The sequence below is a fragment of the Doryrhamphus excisus genome, linkage group LG2 (genome assembly GCF_037039965.1).
Source record: "Doryrhamphus excisus strain RoL-2023G ecotype Guam linkage group LG2, RoL_Dexc_Guam_v1.1, whole genome shotgun sequence".
NCBI lineage: Eukaryota > Metazoa > Chordata > Actinopteri > Syngnathiformes > Syngnathidae > Doryrhamphus > Doryrhamphus excisus.
The window spans coordinates 28,356,289-28,375,027 of NC_136358.1; the positions used below are offsets into that span (position 1 = coordinate 28,356,289).

An 18,739-nucleotide genomic window follows, 5' to 3' on the forward strand; every position below is an offset into this window, starting at 1 on the left:
ACTGTAGCTTTTACGGTAAAAAAATACCACCATAAAAATAACGGTGTTACGGGTTTTTGTTTTACAGTAAAATTCTGTAAAATAAATTTTACGGTAAAAAAAAAACTGGCAGTTGGGTTGCCAGAATTTTACCGTAAAAAAAAAAAAAAAAAGCGGTGGTACCGCTTTTCCATTTACAGGAATACACTGTACAAACTACAACTGTAAATTTTACACTAAAAATCTGGCAGCTGGGTTGCCAGAATGCTAACCATGGTTAGCATGTCGGTATTGTAAAAGTCAAATTTGACAAGATTTTTTTTAATCAGAATTTTTGCAAGAATAAAGCCGAATAAACGAATAACCCTAAATAATAGTTAAAATATTGGCGAAAAAACGCCAACAGGATTGTGTTATTTAAAAGATGAAGTGAAATTCATACTAATAATATGCATTTTTTTTCTATATCCTTTCATTTTTCATCATGTGGTGGAAGAGGTTTAGACACCCCTGGTCTGTTATAATGTTATTATTTTAAAAAAAATATCTGTTTGTGTTCCTGAGTACCATAAAATGGTACTCCAACTCCCATAGTTCTAAAATATCCAAATATGTTCTAAATATATACTTCACATATATACATTTAAACATGTGTCTTTGTCCACCTGTGTGGACAAGAGGTGTGCGTGGCGGTAACGTGACCCCCCTTACATGAATGTCACTGAGGTTAATTTAAAACGTGGGGCCCCTATCAGCTTGCAGCCTCGGCTACCTTAGACGAGGTGCAGTGGTGTGAGCATTGCACCTGCAGGCTAATGGCACACAAAGTGGCGGATAAGGTGACACGTCCAATCCCGTGCGATGCGATTGGGTTGCAGGTGAAAATGCTTGCAGGTCACCCACACGACACGAAACTCCACACAAAGATGCACAATAATGTATAAACACAGCACCCTCTGTTGTAGGATGCGTGCAACACAATCCTAATTGGTACACGGAAGGTACAAAAGTACACTGACAGGCCAGGTATACTGCATATAGTTCATGAGTGAAAAACCCACTCTCTTTCTTTGTGGATGCTCCCTTCAGGTGTCAGCATTAAGCCTCCTCCTTCACCCCTCTCCACATCTTCAATCACACCTTATTGACCTACAGGTCCTTGCTTTCAATACGTGTCTGAAGTAGCCTTATTTAACATTCCTGTCAGTTCCACATTGCTTGGGCGATGCGGATAACGTATTTCACTGATGGCAAGGGAAACCAGCATATTGCTGCACCGCATATTAAACTTACATACCATTGTGCTGTTACACACTTGTGCGTGCAGACCTCATAGCTAGGAGACCAGGGTTCAATTCCACCTTCGGCCATCTCTGTGTGGAGTTTGCATGTTCTCCCCGTGCATGCGTGGGTTTTCTCCGGGTACTCCGGTTTCCTCCCACATTCCAAAAACATGCTAGGTTAATTAGCCACTCCAAATTGTCCATAGGTATGAATGTGAGTGTGAATGGTTGTTTGTCTATATGTGCCCTGTGATTGGCTGGCCACCAGTCCAGGGTGTACCCCGCCTCTCGCCCCAAGACAGCTGGGATAGGCTCCAGCACCCCCTCGCGACCCTCGTGAGGATAAGCGATACAAAATGAATATTACATTTTAGGGCTGCACGGCGGACGAGTGGTTAGCACACAGACCTCACAGCTAGGAGACCCGAGTTCAATTCCATCTCTGTGTGGAGTTTGCATGTTCTCCCTGTGCATGCGTGGGTTTTCTCCGGGTACTCCGGTTTCCTCCCACATTCCAAAAACATGCTAAGTTAATTGGGAAGTAATAGGTATGAATGTGAGTGTGAATGGTTGTTTGTCTATATGTGCCCTGTGATTGGCTGGCCACCAGTCTTGCTTGAAGACAGCTGGGATAGGCTCCAGCACCCCCCGCGACCCTCGTGAGGAAAAAGCGGTACAAAATGAATGAATGACTATCCAAGATAATACGAAATTTAGCTTGCAATATAAGTTCCTCCACTAGATGGCGTTCTTGCAACAGACCCGATTATTTTCCCCTCTTTGAGGCTTGAGGGAATAATTGAAAGTTGTCACTAATGGTTGCTTGCTACTGGGATTAATGACTTTTGTGGCAAAAGTTTAGACACACCCTGTCGTCTTACAATATGAAGAAGTGTGTCCAAATCAGAGGATGTTTGACCCATAACAAAACTCCCCTTGTGTCTTACATTGAACTTTCATTGAAGTAAAAAAAAAAAACTTCACAAGAACAGAAACCAAAGCTTCCGTACTGGAAAAAATCATCTGTTTGACTTTCATCATGTCTGCTATGTTAGAACTGGTGGAAAATGTCCACTATTGATAATGGAACTATATGTTTGGTAGCCTCATTAGCCACTCGTCTCATTATAAGGGAGCGGTCATGTGACTATACTCAGTGAACAACGTTAATGATGGAAAAAATAATGTATAAAGGCTTCATAGAGGCCACATGCAGTTTGAGGGGGTATGCTGGAGCCTATCCCAGCTGTCTTCAGGCAAGAGGCGGGGTCCACCCTGGACTGGTGGCCAGCCAATCACAGGGCACATATAGACAAACAACCATTCACACTCACATTCATACCTATGGACAATTTGGAGTCACTAATTAACCTAGCATGTTTTTGGAATGTGGGAGGAAACCGGAATACCCGGAAAAAACCCACATATGCACGGGGAGAACATGCAAACTCCACACAGACATGGCCAAGGAATCGAACTCTGGTGTCCGAGCTGTGTGGCCTGCGTGCTAGCCACACGACCATTGTGCAGCCCAATAATAACATAATAATCCAAAATAACACAAGCTATGTTGGGGCTATAACCCATGAATAGCTAAAACTCAACTCTGAACCTCTGACATCACTTCCTGTCCTCAATACATCTGTCTGCCCATCATGAAGGTCTGCTTTTAGTGTGACACATTATCAGGAATTTTATTTATGTTTTATTATATATTATATATATTTTTTTTTACTAATTAATTCCAAAAAGGATAGATGAAAACATAAATGTATGAAAACTGAGGACATTTTCTCCATATAAAATAAGATATAAAAATATTGACAAAAATATTGACAATATATTTGATAGAGAATAATTAGATTTTTACATTCAGAAATAATAATTAAAATGAATGAATGAAATGTATTGTTGGTGTGGACTTCCTGACATAGAATTTCTCACCTTCTTTATCAAATTGTTGCCACTCACAACTTTTTTTTTTTGATGACGTGGCAGTTTATTTAACTCCATATTGTAAAAGTCGCATTTGACTTTTTAAAAATCAGTAATTTTACAAGAATAAAGCCGAATAAACGAACAACCCTAAATAAAAGCCGGGAAAAAAAAACAACAGCAACAGGATTTTGTTATTTAAAAGAGTGAAATCACATACTTTTTCTTCGATATCCTTTCATTTGTATGAAAACCGAGGACATTTTCTCCATAAAAAATAAGATTTTTTATGGAATTAATCAACTCCTGAAAGCCAAAAATATTGACAATATATTTGATAGAGAATAATTAGATTTTTACATTCAGAAATAATAATTAAAATGAATGAATGAAATGTATTGTTGGTGTGGACTTCCTGACATAGAATTTCTCACCTTCTTTATCAAATTGTTGCCACTCACAACTTTTTTTTTTTGATGACGTGGCAGTTTATTTAACTCCATATTGTAAAAGTCGCATTTGACTTTTTAAAAATCAGTAATTTTACAAGAATAAAGCCGAATAAACGAACAACTCTAAATAAAAGCCGGAAAAAAAAACAACAGCAACAGGATTTTGTTATTTAAAAGAGTGAAATCACATACTTTTTCTTCGATATCCTTTCATTTGTATGAAAACCGAGGACATTTTCTCCATAAAAAATAAGATTTTTTATGGAATTAATCAACTCCTGAAAGCCAAAAATATTGACAATATATTTGATAGAGAATAATTAGATTTTTACATTCAGAAATAATAATTAAAATGAATGAATGAAATGTATTGTTGGTGTGGACTTCCTGACATAGAATTTCTCACCTTCTTTATCAAATTGTTGCCACTCACAACTTTTTTTTTTTGATGACGTGGCAGTTTATTTAACTCCATATTGTAAAAGTCACATTTGACTTTTTAAAAATCAGTAATTTTACAAGAATATAACCGAATAAACGAACAACTCTAAATAAAAGCCGGGAAAAAAAACAACAGCAACAGGATTTTGTTATTTAAAAGAGTGAAATCACATACTTTTTCTTTGATATCCTTTCATTTGTAAGAAAACCGAGGACATTTTCTCCATAAAAAATAAGATTTTTTATAGAATTAATCAACTCCTGAAAGCCAAAAATATTGACAATATATTTGATAGAGAATAATTAGATTTTTACATTCAGAAATAATGATTAAAATTAACTTTCTTTATCAAATTATTGCCACTCAAGTTTTTTTTTTGAAAAATGTGAGTCATAAATGTGTAGGGTGATTTGTTCGGGCAATAGATTTGTTACACGGAAAACCGAGGGCAAAAATAACGCTCATCAATTCTTAAATGAGTCTTTTGGACATTACAAGGAACCCTCTTGTCACCACGCTTAATGACACGCTCTTTAGTAGGCAAGTATTGGGAAAGGCCGGCATATCTAACACGGGGCAGCGATATATATATATATGAGCGTGTGCTCAATCAATCATGGCAAGCGTGCACTTGAGGTCAATACTGTAAGACATTCCCCAGTAGAGGCCATGAGCATCCTGATTGGTGAGTAGTGAGGTCATGCTGGTGAAATGTTGCTCTCATCTCTTTTTCATGAGGAACACCAAAAAAGTGTTACAAAGAGGGAAGCAACTTATTTCAACAAATGTGGACTTTTTATGTGTGTTGTTCAACTGCGCCCCTGATTGTTTTAGCAGTAGAAATTGTGTTAGATTTTTCCATCACGTGATATAAGATAAGTCAAGCAGTTCTTTTGGCCTGGAAGGAGGCAAGTCCAGTTTCGGTACAGTGGAGAGAGATTAGCTCGGCACTGTGCACAGGGCATGTCGTCGTTAATCCTCCATTTTCCCCCCTTCTTCCTGTAGGGTTTTTCGCCCTGTCTGTCTTCTCCATGGCCAACGTAGCGAGAGCCGTGCCTCTGCCGGAGCTGTGCGCCGACAATTGCGCGCTGGTTGACGAGGAGCAATTTCAAGCTTTCGTCCGGAGGGGCCGCAGTTTAACCGACAAGATCCTGATTTCCATCCCGGACGCGCACACGTCGTGCGTCCATATCGAGGTGAGACGGATGCATGGGCTTCACCTTAGTGTTCTTGGGTAAAGCTAACACGGTATCTAAATTGGATTAACGCGGAATATTACTTGTCGCTGCATTGCCACAGGCTGTGTGTAGCTGCTAGACATTAACAATCGAGCGCAATCGATTAATCAACATGGGGGGAAACGGTCAATTTCTAAGTTACTGCGAAAATTACATATAAATAGATGGATGTTTACTTTCAGTTTTACTTTCAAAATATCAGCGTTTTGCTTTCATTTGTACGTAATTTGCATTAAAGTATAATAATATCAAAGGTGGGTGGGTGACAGCACCTTGAGAAAAATGAAGAATAACATCGATTTCAAGCCCGCTAAGCGAAGTTCAGCTGTGTGAAAGCAGATCCGTACTCCCCGACACCTTAAGAGCGGCGCTGGTCAAGCACAGTCTGTTAGGTTGCTGGTTGCTCAAACCAAGTTCGGCGAATCGAGGTTCAAGCCCCTGATTGGATTTGCTTATTATTATTTTATTTGATGACTTATCACTAATAGAGATGGGGTAGAATCAATTAAGCTGTGCTTCTTCCTACTCCTTTTCAGACATAGCAAATGTAACTTATTACAGGTAACGTTTTCATGTCATATTTCTGATTCCAATATTGGAATAATTGTGAAGCACCAATGGAATGTGTCGCTTATTAGAAATGAAGATGAAACGACATCTATGTTGTGACACGTTAATGTGATCACTTCCTGACCTTCCAGAGTCTTCAGCTGAACTCCGATGACAACGCAAAGCTCGGTACGGTGGCATCCATCATGAACTTTCCTGCTGCTCCCGTGCTGAGGATTGCATCAGAAAAAGTGGTGAGTGAGAAGCAGTTTTCATACACAAGGGACAATACGAGAGAATTTAATATTTCCACGGTATTGTCCCTTGGGATGTACTGGAGTAAAAAAAAAAAAAAATGGCGACTGAACTATGACGGGTGTACTCACTTTGGTGACATTGTAGCAAATATAGTTCCTGGTCTTCTTGCAGGAGATGAGCCTGAGACATATGCACGAGGTTCTTCAGCAGAGTCGAGCCTTGCTGAGCTTTGTCTGTCCTCGGCTACAAAACACACAAACAGTCACAGACCTAATGGACGATGTCAGAGATCTCAGCATTCAAATTAGTAAGGTAAGAACCACATTTTCACCGCTTTTCTTTCTGTATTCTTGCATCTCTTTAATGATATCGTATATCTCCATCCAGATGCTTAAAATGCTCCAGACGGAATACGTCGTGCAGACACCACCACCCAGTGTGACGTTACGTCTACCGGGGGAATACGAGGTTCAGGTGGCCACCCACCTAACACTGGACCGGCTTCGGTCACTGAGCCTGGACATGGCCCACTTCTTCGGTAGTCTCGACCGCAGCAATGAGGAAACATCACTGCAGCCTGACACGTCTTAATCAACCCTGCTTTGTTTTTATAACTAGAAATATTTAATGATTACTAATAATCTATTTTTCTATTTACATATTTATTTTTATGGTCAGTCCTAATATTTATTTGAGGTATTTATTTCTATGTGAATGCACTAATATGACTTGTTGCCTTGTGTCTACATACCAAAACATGCCTGTTGTCAAGACAATAACAAGTTATTTATTTATGACAATAAAATACTAATACTTTATCAGTAATACTGTCTGCTTCTCATTAGACATTATGAGGCACACTGAAATACCATTCAGTGAAATGATTTTTGTGTGGATGCATCCTTCAGTAGTTTTCGCAATTCCTTCCTTTCCACCACTGAGCAACAATCACTCAAACATTCTAGTTAACAGAACAGAACAGAACCAACAGTGAAGGAGGTTGATGGCTTACTACTCCTGCAGAGGAAGTGTTGTAACCGGTGGATGACAGTTGGCGACCAAATGAGTCACTCACAGGATGACCAAAGGCTCCCTCACAGTCATGTGTTGGCTAACATGTGACAGTTCACCTGACTCTGGGATGATGTAAACAATGAACAACATGCATGAGCAAACACTTTAATTATTATTATCATGATAAGATATCAAAAAGTAGTTTACAAAGTGTAAAATATCAAATCCCCCACTATTCAGGTATTTAAGCTGTTACAAGGCAGCTACGGCTTTGGCCGCCACGCGTCTCCCCAGCGGCAGAGTGAGGTCGGTGACGGCCAGGACCACTTTAGGTTTGGCCAGAGCGGGCAGCTTCACCAGTTCAGGAACCTGGAGACACGGGGAGAAGATAAATAAATGAATGAATGAAATAATGAATGAAAGCACTGTGTTGCATAACAATCAAAAAACAAGTCATCATTTATTTTGGGGAACATGAGGAAGTTGGCCGTGGAATCGGTTTTCGGACTGTGGACATGGCCAGGCATGGACTGAGGGGATTCTCCAGCACTCCAGGGCAAAGGGGGGAAAAAAAAGCTGAAAGAAAATAAATTCTTAGGCTATGCTTTGTGTGTGGAAAACATGAAATAAGTCTGTATTCTTTCAAGAATGTTTGCTATAAAACTAAATATAATTAATCCCCATAACCTGTTATCTAATTTACACAACAATACATTTATGGATAAGTGGATGCAGGATTTGCATGTGAAACTTCCCATCTATAAATATTAGAATTTTTCAAAAAAAAATGTTTATTTTCTGTTTACAAAACCAAAAAAAAAATTATAATTGGATATATTGTATATTTAATTTATACTGAACTAATTAAATTATTTTTGCCATGTACAGTATATGCCTCCTTAAGAATTTTTTTTGTTGCTTTAAGGTCCCGAAGCAGCAAAATAGCCCCAGACCATCACACTACCACCACCGCATTTTACTGTTGATATGTTGTTCTTTTTCTGAAATATATTTTAAGCCAGATGGAATGGGACACACACCAAAGTATTTTCCTAAAAGGTCTTCGGGATCATTAAGAGGTTTTCTGGCTACATAGAGATGAGCCTTAACGTTCTTTTCATTCAGCAGTGGTTTTCATCTTGGAATTCTGCAATGCAGGCTGTTTTTGTGCAGTGTTTCTTCTGATGGAGTCATGTAAGTAAGGTCATGCAGTTCTTTGGATGTTTTGTGGGGTCTTTTGTGACCTCTAGAGTGAGTCGTTGCTGCAATCTTGGGAGTAATGTTGGTCAGCTGGCCATTCCTGGGAGGTTTCACCACTGTTCCATGTTTTCGCTTTTATGGATGATGGCTCTCACTGTAGTTCTCTGGGATCTCAAAGTTTTAGAAATGGCTTAGAACCTTTGCCATGTATGTATGTATGTAGGTTTGGATTTTTTTTCTCGCTTTATAATAAAATGTTTCATTTTGAAACTGCATTTTGTGTTAAGTTGTGTTGTCGCCCACCAATATTTAAATTTGTTTGAGGTTTTGGAACATTTAAGTGTGACAATAAGAAATCAGGAAGGGGGTAAACACTTTCACACTACATTGCTAATTATATGTAAATTGAATTTACAAAAATATACTAAAAAAGTATGTTTTCTCTGAATATAGTAGTCTTGCTTGAATGATTACTGATTCTATCTCACCCAAAAAATACACTAAATATTAACAGCTACACCAAATACTCATACGATTCTAAAACATCTGTTCTTTAAAGTCAGCATCACTTAGCAAGAATCTGCACTTAATTCTGCTCTTTTCCAGTAAAGTGTGATGGAAGGGGGGCCGCGCCCCTACCTCCCATTCACCACCTGTCTGGTGACTCACCATCGTAAAGGGCATGAACTGCAGGATACTTCCACGACTTCCCTGCTCCAAGCATTCCACACACTCCTCCATGAAGCTGTGCACAAACTGGGTGTGAGGCCCCGCCATCTTGGAGCCCAGGATGGAGGAAATGAGCAGGAAAAGGTTGGCTGAGGAAAAGGAAACGGATCCAATAAATTTTACAGGTTGAAGTTACAATGTTCGAAAAGAAAACAGAACAATGTACTTTTTTATTTTTTGTGTTCCATGACATACGAAAGTATTATACAATTCAGCGATGGAGGTGATGATAATGCCATGTTTTGAGATATTCATAATACGTTGATGTGGTTGTTTGCAATGGTGTAGGACTGCATTGCATCATACTAAGAGGTAGACAGAAGACACTTTGAAAGAAAGCCTCCCTGTTGACAAATTTTGCATCATTTCCTGTCTCTCATTTTGCGTTGCTTGTACAGACAAAACACAAATGAATGTGGAAAAACAATCATCTAGTGACTCAGTGGTGCAACCCCCCCGCAAGACACAACATGAGACATCATTTGACTCTGTAATAGTGCTACTAAGAAGGGAGGAGTTACAAAGCAAGGCACAGGAAGTAGACAAACGTCCCTGCCCTATGACGGGTATCTCACCCAGGACCCGGTTGAGAGGGTCTCTCATGTTGACAGTGTGGAGTTGTGAGGCGGAGAGGGAGCTGCTCATCGATCGGTCTCCTTTGGAATGGAGAGGGGAAAAAAAAAACCAAAACGAAACAAATTAAAAATTGAAGTTCCAAGTATTGTGTTGTGGTCATTAAACTGTCAGCCTCATTTGAGGTTGTGAAAGCCTATCAGGCTTCCTTCCGCTCCATCTGTTCATCCTTAAAATAGTCTTATGGGGCACATTTCAACTTCTTATGAAGTTGACAAGCTCATTGAGTAAATATTACTGTAGAGTCATGGTTTTTGGATTTAAAAAAAAACCAACACAATGTTTTTTTTTTTTTGAAGATTTAATTCAGCTGTTTTGATGTGACTAAACTGATGACTGGGTTTCTTAAGTACTGTATTTTCAGAATTATAAGTCACACTTTTTTTCATAGGTTGGCTGTTCCTGCAACTTATACTCCAGAGCGACTGTTTGTTACATAAACACTGGACACTTTTCTGTTCATGTTTATTTTTTGTGTAGCTGAATAACATATCATAGCATAGCATATCTTACAACTATTCATTTTATTGTTAGAACTTGTCTTCCAAGAGGACGTAATGTCTGTTTTGGTTAAGTAGTTTGGAAAATAAATTACCCGCAAAAAATGCAACTTATACTCCAGTGCTATTTATGTATGTTTTTTTTCTACCTCATTATACATTTTTGTATACGGTATTAATTTGCTTTTAATACCATTTTACTGTGCCTTGAATCATATAGAGACTGACCTGGACTGGAAAGTGTTACGGGCTCATCCTCATTGGAGCTGAGGAGACGCATGAGCTTGGATGGTTGAGTGTCATCCAAAGGAAAGAGGCTGTTATAATCCTGCAATCCAAAAGTACACAAGATCACCAAACCTCATATTGTTTATAATAAAACCAGCAGAGTGTGTTACCTCAATATCTTCTCGCTGTCTTCTTCGTTGATGAGCGGAAACCGAGCCTTTGTGGTGGGACGAATATGAGCTCAGAGCGCACCACACGGACAATCTGAGAAGTCATCGGTAGTGGGGGGGGGGGGAATTAATACTCAAAAGTAATTAAAAAAAAAACAAAACAAAACACTGGGATCCGTATCATACTTTGCCAACGCTTTGCCAGGTGGGTCTACCAGATTGTGCCAGTGGGCGGAGTCAGTGAGCAGGTTGGGGACTATTGTGCCCAGCAAGGTGAGGGTGATCTGCTGACTGTCTAGACAGAAGATACTGTAAAGCAACTCCACCACCCGGTTGGCCCACTCCTGCCGGGTCTCCTTGAGAAGCTCCTAAGATTAGATGCGGCGTCTTCATTACACACACAAATTAAACTGCAGGCTATATTTACCTCCAACAAGCATAAATCAGTGGCTGGGAGATGTTAGACATTTAAAAAAAAAAGTTAGTTTGTAGTATCACTCAATATTGACATTTCTACATGAATGTCTACTTGCATCGGGGGCGAGATGATGCTACAGTGAATAAAAAAAAATGAGGTGTGTGGCAGTTTGAGCAATACTGCAAACTATGTGATTGGAGTTGAATAATATTGCTCCACGTGTGTCCCAGCCCATCTACCTTGACTAAATTATTAGTGAACCAGAAGACCCCTCCCATGTTGAGGAGACTCTGAAAGAGATGCAGCGCTCGGCTGTCCACCCAGCCTTTACGCAGCACCATCTGGAACTGTTTGGTGAGTGCGGCCTGAATGGGCTCCTTGGCTGGAAGCAGGTTCCGGTAGGGAATGGGCTCCTGGCCCTCCACCGGGCAACGCAGAGCCGCACCCGTTTGTTGGAAGACGTCGGCGCACATGTGCTCCATGATGGAGCTCATTATTATCACACTGGAGAAAAAAAAAACAGAAAGGAGGAGGTTGTTACATACACACGATGACCAAAATATTAAGTATACGTGCACTCTACTGAGAACCACAGAGTTGTAGCATTTTCCCACTTTCAGTTTAGTTTTGTTTGTTAAGTTAAATAAACTGAAAAGCTGCTCAACAAATTTCCCAGGATGCTTAAAGTGCAGATTCAGGAAGTAGTGAAGTGGACGCTAATATCCTGTTTTGAAGTCATACGGAACGATCATGTTTTTGATCTGACAAATTTAAAGTATGTTTGATCGAGTGTGGAATTACTACAGCTTCTGCTTGGAAAGCCTGGACCGTTGCAACTGTGAAAACTCCAATGGAAAATCTCAAATCTCACATCGGAGCTAACATCGAGTGTGAGGTAGCATTGCAGGGTTGTTAGTGTGTCTTTCCGTGTAAGTATCCCACGTTACAATATGGTCACAGTTCATGGTAATGGTTTAATTTCATTTGAACATGCATCAGATTACAATTGAATGCATCACATAATCAGTTCCCAGTTCCACATGTCCAAAAGGAGTAGGAAGAAGCAAAGCTTATTAAATCCTACCCCTCCATCTGGTACTTTTACAATCAGTAACTGTTACATTTGTTCACTTCCTGCTTTCCTAATATTGTTAAATTTTGTACTTTTTTATTTTTGTCATACATGTCATATGAATTGGCTCATCGTTGTCAATATGTACATGAGTGGTGATGTGAAAGGCGTTTATACCGTTCGCTGTAAAACTGCAGTGTGTTCTCGCCATAGAGTGGTGTGACAAGCTGTCGAATCATGGTCTGAGGTTTCTCCCTCTCATCCCGCCCCAGCATCCTGACGTGGGCGACCAGCCACGCCACCGCACATATGGCCATACTGCACACTTTTCCCTTGATGTTGTCAGTGATCTTCTGCACTCAGTGAAAAAGAGGAAGGGAAATTGGAAAGAGAATGCGTGACTAAATTCTTTTGCGTTGCGTCACATGAAAACTTCAATGGAATAGCGGAAATGGAGACACAAATTACTACAACTCTAAAGTACGTCACAGATCTTGCCATAGAATGTCACGCCAACTTGTGCAATGAGCTAAATAACATATTTAGAGAAGCTCAGACGAACCTGCACTGCCTCTACAGACAGAACACCATTCTCCCATGCGTTCAAAACTTCCAAGATGGCCGCCGGGGTGCTGAGGCAGATTTCGTGCCATTTCACTTGACTGTCAGGAGACAACAGATCCAATTTTAGGGTAAATTGTGATACATTCTTATACATGGATAGATATGTATTCTTGGAGGCACTTTCGACTCACACTAGCTTCATCTCTGAGGAATTGTTCAGCAGGGTCACGAGACTCTCCACTTTACCAGGCTCGGGCCTGAAGCAGGGGTGGTCTGGGTTCAGAATCTTTCCCTCTTCTGGCATACACGTTTGCAGCCATGTTTCAAAAAAGGGCGTCTCCCCTGAGGGACTGGGGTCAGACAGGACCACCTGTTGAAAGAAGACAAACGTGATGATGATGAGGATTCAGCTGGTAGGGGTGCAGGCAGGGATGCTGAGGAAAATGTGAGCGAGGCCATCTTGTGGCAGTGCCGTGATCTGCACTGCACAGCTGACCATTGAGAAATGTCTATGATTATTCCTCCCAAAAACATGCATATTAGGCTAACTGGCTAACATTTTGACTCATCTGGTACATTCTCTTTCTGTTTTGTTAGTGGCCGGGAAGTCAAACACTTTAATAAACTGTGAAACACCTCTAATGTCGTGGCGCAGTGCAAGGTGCCGCAGAGTGGCGCAGCGCGGCGCACCCCACACAGTGGTAATTTTGTCCAGCGCACCACTGTGAGCAGTTGGCAGACTGGGCTGTGTCGAGATGGGCGTGGCGGCGCACCAGGGTAGCCGGCTCCAACCTGTTCTATTCTTGGCGCAGGCGAAGCGCAGCCAAGCTCAGTGGTAAATTTCCCACATTTCAGTGGGGAAAAAAAAAGCATGTCTCAAAAGTTTCTGGGCTTCTGAAAAGACACAAGTGGATATAAAATACTTTTTCCTTCATGGTTCTTATGAATATTATTCCGTACCAAACTTCACCAAACCAAATTATACTGCTTGGTGGAAACAAAGCTTGGAAACACCCCCTGGTTCCAAACAATGATACCCCCACAAAAAAGTTCTAAATCTGTGACTTGCTGGATAGATTACCCTGACATGCCCTTGATTGTCAGGAACTAATCCAACTGAGATGCCTCCCAAAAACATGCATATTAATTAACTAACTAACTAACTGGAGACTCTGTCTAAAAGGTGTGAATGTGAAGGCGAAGGTTGTTTGTCTATACAGTATATCCCAGTGACTACTGGCGACCAGTATCCCTGGAATAGGTTCCAGCTCACCAATGACCCGAATGAGAACAAGAGGTATAGAAAATGTAGCAATGCGTGGCTGACCGTGTGCTGACCTCAGATCCGTATGTTTGCACCACATGGCAAAGCATCAGGAAGGAGATGTCAAAGAGCAGCGCCCGGACAGATGCGGACTTAGCTGAGGAAGATGAGGGAAAGCCTCCATGTTAACATCGACCCCATTACACAGCATGATAATAAATATATACGTACAATGTCATGTAAATATACTCACATCCTTCACCACTGATGTGCTTGGGAAACTCATTAAGCCTGCAAATATAAACAATAAGTTAGTACCCTGATGTGTGTACATTGTACCCCAAGAGCACCACATTAACACATCTAAGCAGGAGAGAGCAAGAGATTCTGTGAGATTTCCTTAACAAGGAAATCATAGGGCCCAAGTGAAGATAGTGTCATTCAGAACAGGGCATTATTATCCTCCGTCTGTACAAATCATCATTAGACAGTGTACCTAATGAAGTGTACGGTATGCATACGAACTTGATAAACTTGCGGGCGAATGACTTGAGTTTCCCCGTGGCAGCTGCCGCCGCCAGGAGCAGATCTAAGCTCTTCCCAGACAGCATATGACCGAGAACACCCAGAAGGCCCTCGGGAGACTTGGAGTGATCAGCATCGACTGTCTATTGGGTGAAGTTTCATTTTTGTAGCAGTTATTACACGTGTGATCAGGAAAAGAAATGCACCAAAAAAAAAGTGTTAATCTTAATAGTATAGCAGACACTGACATAAGGACCCTGGCTTTAATAAGGAACAGCTATAGTATTTGGTGCTGATTAAAGAGCTTTTAATGGCGTCTGGTTTGTACCTTAAGAATATTGGTCACAGTCGGTTCAGCTCGGAGGATGAGGCCTGGGTTGGGTTGGATGTTGGCGTTTTCTGCGGTTTTTAGTTTTGGGGCAAACTTCCTGTCCTCCGTCCTAAGTCAAAGGTGCAGAGGACGGGGGGTGGGGTGGTGGTGGGGGTTTAACCGATAAGGTGTCCAAGGATATAAGGGTAGGGTAAAAAGGAGGGAAGGAAACAGAGGGTGTGATACTGCATGAATATAATGAAATATAAATACAGTATATTATGTTACATGTGAATGAATTGGAGTAGAAAGATGTACCGTTTTGATGTCAGGATCTCTGTGTTGGATTCAGACAGCAGGCCAAGCTTGTTACACTCTTGTAACAACATGCCCAGGCAGTCACAGCTAGGAGGAAAAAGATGCAGGACTTATTTCACAGCACGTTACCGGGTATCTACAGTACAACAGTGGCACTCGATGTAAGTAAAAGGTCTGCATTGAGAACCTCTATTTTAATTATTCAGGGCGGGGTACACCCTGCACTGGTGGCCAGCCAATCACAGGGCACATATAGACAAACAACCATTCACAATCACATTCATACCTATGGACAATTTGGAGTGGCCAATTAACCTAGCATGTTTTTGGAATGTGGGAGGAAACCGGAGTACCCGGAGAAAACATGCAAACTCCACACAGAGATGGCCGAGGGTGGGATTGAACTCGGGTTTCCTAGCTGTGAGGCATGCGCGCTAACCACTCTTTCGCCGTGCAGCCCTCTCTATTTTATAAATGTCTTAAATCAGGCACTTAAGAGTTGCACTCACTTGCATCTTTGATCAGCTTTGTCCAGCAGAGGCGTTAGTTTGAGAAGGTACTGAAAGGCAACATTCACATCCTCCGTAAAGTCCTGTGGAAATATGTTTACTCTGTTTAAAATGGATGTTTGAAGGTTCCGCACATGATATACTCGAACAAAGAAGGATTGTTTCACCTGTCCTTTGTCACTCTGAGGATATTTCTTCAGTCGCAGCAAAACTTGTGGAATCTAAAAAGGTGAAATTTAAGGCTGGAGTGATTGTGTTTCCATAATGATTGTGACATTAAAATTGGACTATAAACCACTGAAGGAATTTGAGTTTCATGTGTGTTAGCTAAGTGTAAGTCCTGCTCCACAAATTAATTCATCAGCTCACCTTTAGGAACGTGAACGCAGTCCATTTGAGCTCCTCGGTGCCCTCTGGTGACTCAATGAGCCCGGTGAAACAAGCCTTCCATATCTCCAGCACAAAGAAAGACGTAGGAATTCTCTGTGGAGGAAAATATATATATTTAAAAAAAAAATTTTTTAATTTTTCTGAGATTTTTTTGTTTTCTGAAATTTACCCTTGTGGGACTAATAGAGGCATATTTTATATTATCTAAAAAAAAAAAAAAACATTACCTGCATTCTCTTGATCATCATCAGCTGCTCAACCATTGGTTGTGTCTCCCCTGTCAAATTCATGGTCCCTTCCAGCATAATGAAGGCATGAATTGATGGAAAGGAGGTGTAAGATGGTACATCACACTGCACAGACAGCATCAGTGGGATGCTGAGAAGAAAATAATAGGTTAATTAATTAATGAAACTAAATTTAATGCAAATACTCGATGGCGCGGAATGCGTACCCTTTCACCAGTGACAAACTTTCCTCCATTTTTGTCCTCAGTGTTGGGTTAGATACATAGCCAAGACCTTCACTCACTTTAAGCATAGCTTGCTCCACATTGCTCCAGGAGCCTTCAAGAAATTGGGAGCATTAAAACTGATACTTCTTGCTAGGACTCTCTCGTGAATGAATGAATGCCTGCCTGCAGAGAAACTGCAGTATATGCAAAAAGTGTACAAAAACCACATACCTTGATCTTCCAGCCGGGCAATGTGCACCAGGGCTCTGTTCTTGGTACTGCTAATGAGTTTGTGCAGCCTCTCTCTGCATTCTGACAAACATGCCTCCGTGCTGCTTGTCGGGCCCAGTTCCCTCAACCTTTCGCAGTACCACGCGCAGCCCTGAAGCAGCCACACCACCACTCCGAGCAGAGCGCGACACAGTCCAATGCATTCCTCCGCTTTTCCGTGACAGCTTGGGGGTCAAAGAGATGCAATTGAGAAACGCCCGTGTTTCAATCAGTAGACATTAAACCAAAACTTACATGAGGCGATGACAGAACATGTCCATTATCTCCAGGAGTGATTTCACACACAGATCTCGTGAAAAATCATCAAACTATCAAAAAGGAGAACTCGTCATTAGAACTTCTTGTTTAATAGCTTATTATAATCAGGTTATTTACATTGTTGTTATGAGGTTACCTTGCTGATGGCTATGAGTACGCTTGAATAAGACACCATCTAAGGACAGGTTGTGACAAAAATGGTCAAAAAAAATCTACATCACTTTCTTAACTATAGTAAGGGTTTTCTCCTACCTGGGAACTTATAGCATATTTGAGATAAGACAAGATAAGAGGGTTGGGAGAGGGTCCGATCATGGCCTGTTCCATTAGCGCCTCTGGAAGATACACAAAGTAAGAAATAAACAAATATAAATATAAATACCGATGAAATAAAGTAGAAATGATGGCTCTAACCTGCGAGATTAAGATACTCCCATGTTGCTCCCTTTGGAAAGTTCTTCTTGATATTAACAGCCCACTGGTAGTCGCTCCATCGCTCCTTCCAAGCCTGCAGAATTGCTTGCTTCAAGTTGACGACTTTCATTCTGAAAAAAATGTCACACGTAGAAAAAGATTTAGAAAAAGTAACAATGTGGATGTATTTCTTTTAATGGCTCAGGGTGGCCATTGTATAGCGACACCTTCCATTGATACTGTAGTGTAACATTAACGTGTATGAAGGTGTGAAAGAATATTAAAAAAAGAAAACGCTCACAATCTACGCCATAGTTTTGTTACTTACCTGGCGTTTTGTGAGCTCAAATTGGTAACATATATAACGTATTTAAATCGCTGGTCATTATTTTTCCTCAGCGTCTAAGAGCAAGCGACGCCATTTTGCTTTCAATAACGCGAGCGTTTATTGGTTAGAATTCTCGCGTGCCAGTACACTCTTCACGGATTGGATAGCTCGAAGACAATTGCAGAGTAATTACTGACAAACCCACCAGATGTCGCTCTTCACCACCGCGAAAACTCAACATCGTATTAATAGGAGATAAAGTCACAATTAAATTCAAAAGCACAAATCACACAAAAAACTAACAAAATATGACCAGAAATTAGGAAAGTTTTTTATAATTTAATCATATTTTGGCTAGAATTTGTGCTTCACTCTGAATAAACACCTGACACTGCTACTACTGTATATCACAGCTCCTTTCAAGATAAATTATAATTAGTTGAGTCGTAATTGTCTATTTTCCTTTGTGGCCACTTACCTAATCTAAACGCTTTGAGGTGTTATGTAAGCGCCTATCAGCTGTGTTACTTGTCTCCCCTGCCCGTCGTTCCATCTGCTTTGTTTTCACCTGAGTCCATCACAACAGGCCAGACATTACACATTTTAAAAGGTAAAAACAGCTTGCTTGTAAACACCTTTGTGCAAAAATGCAAGATTGATATTTTGAAATAATACTCAGCAGTAAAAAGTTTTCGAGTAAGCGTGTTTTCTTTTGCCGCTTGCTCTCCATCACATTAAAAAGAGACACTGTTCTCTCCTCAACGGACACTACTGGAGGCAGTGAAGGTCCCATGAAGACAACAAAGGAGTCCATTCTCCATGACACCGGAGACGGCAAAAGATGCTCCGTGTGTCCTGGCAGGTCGGTTGTGATGGGTTGATTGGGTGTTTAAAGATGTCTTATCTCGTTTCCTTCCACTGAGAGATGAATTTGAGTAGGGCGCTGAGAGCTTTTCACCAACGAGGGATCCTATTGTCCCATCTTTAAGTCTATTCTCACGCTTGGCTACATAA

General features: G+C 40.8%; 2 protein-coding genes across 4 annotated transcripts; one reads left to right on the plus strand and one right to left on the minus strand.

The window, feature by feature from the left end:
- Positions 1-4,997: 4,997 nt before the first annotated feature.
- LOC131109880 (uncharacterized) lies at positions 4,998-6,945 on the plus strand. The gene is made up of 5 exons (XM_058062336.2): positions 4,998-5,014; positions 5,097-5,287; positions 6,031-6,132; positions 6,308-6,448; positions 6,524-6,945. The coding sequence occupies exons 2-5, from the start codon at positions 5,123-5,125 to the stop codon at positions 6,725-6,727; spliced, it is 612 nt and encodes a 203-aa protein (XP_057918319.2). The 5' UTR covers positions 4,998-5,014; positions 5,097-5,122; the 3' UTR covers positions 6,728-6,945.
- Positions 6,007-17,856, minus strand: med24 (mediator complex subunit 24). Of its 3 annotated transcripts, XM_058062333.2 has the most exons (28): positions 17,726-17,856; positions 17,398-17,528; positions 17,236-17,318; positions 17,120-17,158; positions 16,960-17,033; positions 16,666-16,889; positions 16,435-16,546; positions 16,208-16,358; positions 15,960-16,073; positions 15,758-15,811; positions 15,591-15,673; positions 15,082-15,168; positions 14,782-14,893; positions 14,454-14,596; positions 14,182-14,219; positions 14,003-14,085; positions 12,856-13,034; positions 12,663-12,762; positions 12,278-12,453; positions 11,268-11,532; positions 10,797-10,978; positions 10,611-10,704; positions 10,441-10,540; positions 9,655-9,735; positions 9,020-9,168; positions 7,149-7,519; positions 6,265-6,379; positions 6,008-6,108 (listed from the first exon to the last, which is right to left on the minus strand). In XM_058062333.2, the coding sequence occupies exons 2-26, from the start codon at positions 17,525-17,527 to the stop codon at positions 7,403-7,405; spliced, it is 2,970 nt and encodes a 989-aa protein (XP_057918316.2). In that variant the 5' UTR covers position 17,528; positions 17,726-17,856; the 3' UTR covers positions 6,008-6,108; positions 6,265-6,379; positions 7,149-7,402. The 3 variants fall into 3 exon arrangements, with proteins under 3 accessions (XP_078645189.1, XP_057918316.2, XP_078645190.1); XM_078789063.1 differs by having other exon boundaries at positions 6,007-6,108; positions 14,782-14,881; positions 15,591-15,811; XM_078789064.1 differs by lacking the exons at positions 6,008-6,108; positions 6,265-6,379 and having other exon boundaries at positions 6,811-7,519; positions 14,782-14,881; positions 15,591-15,811.
- Between the last annotated feature and the right edge of the window lie 883 nt (positions 17,857-18,739).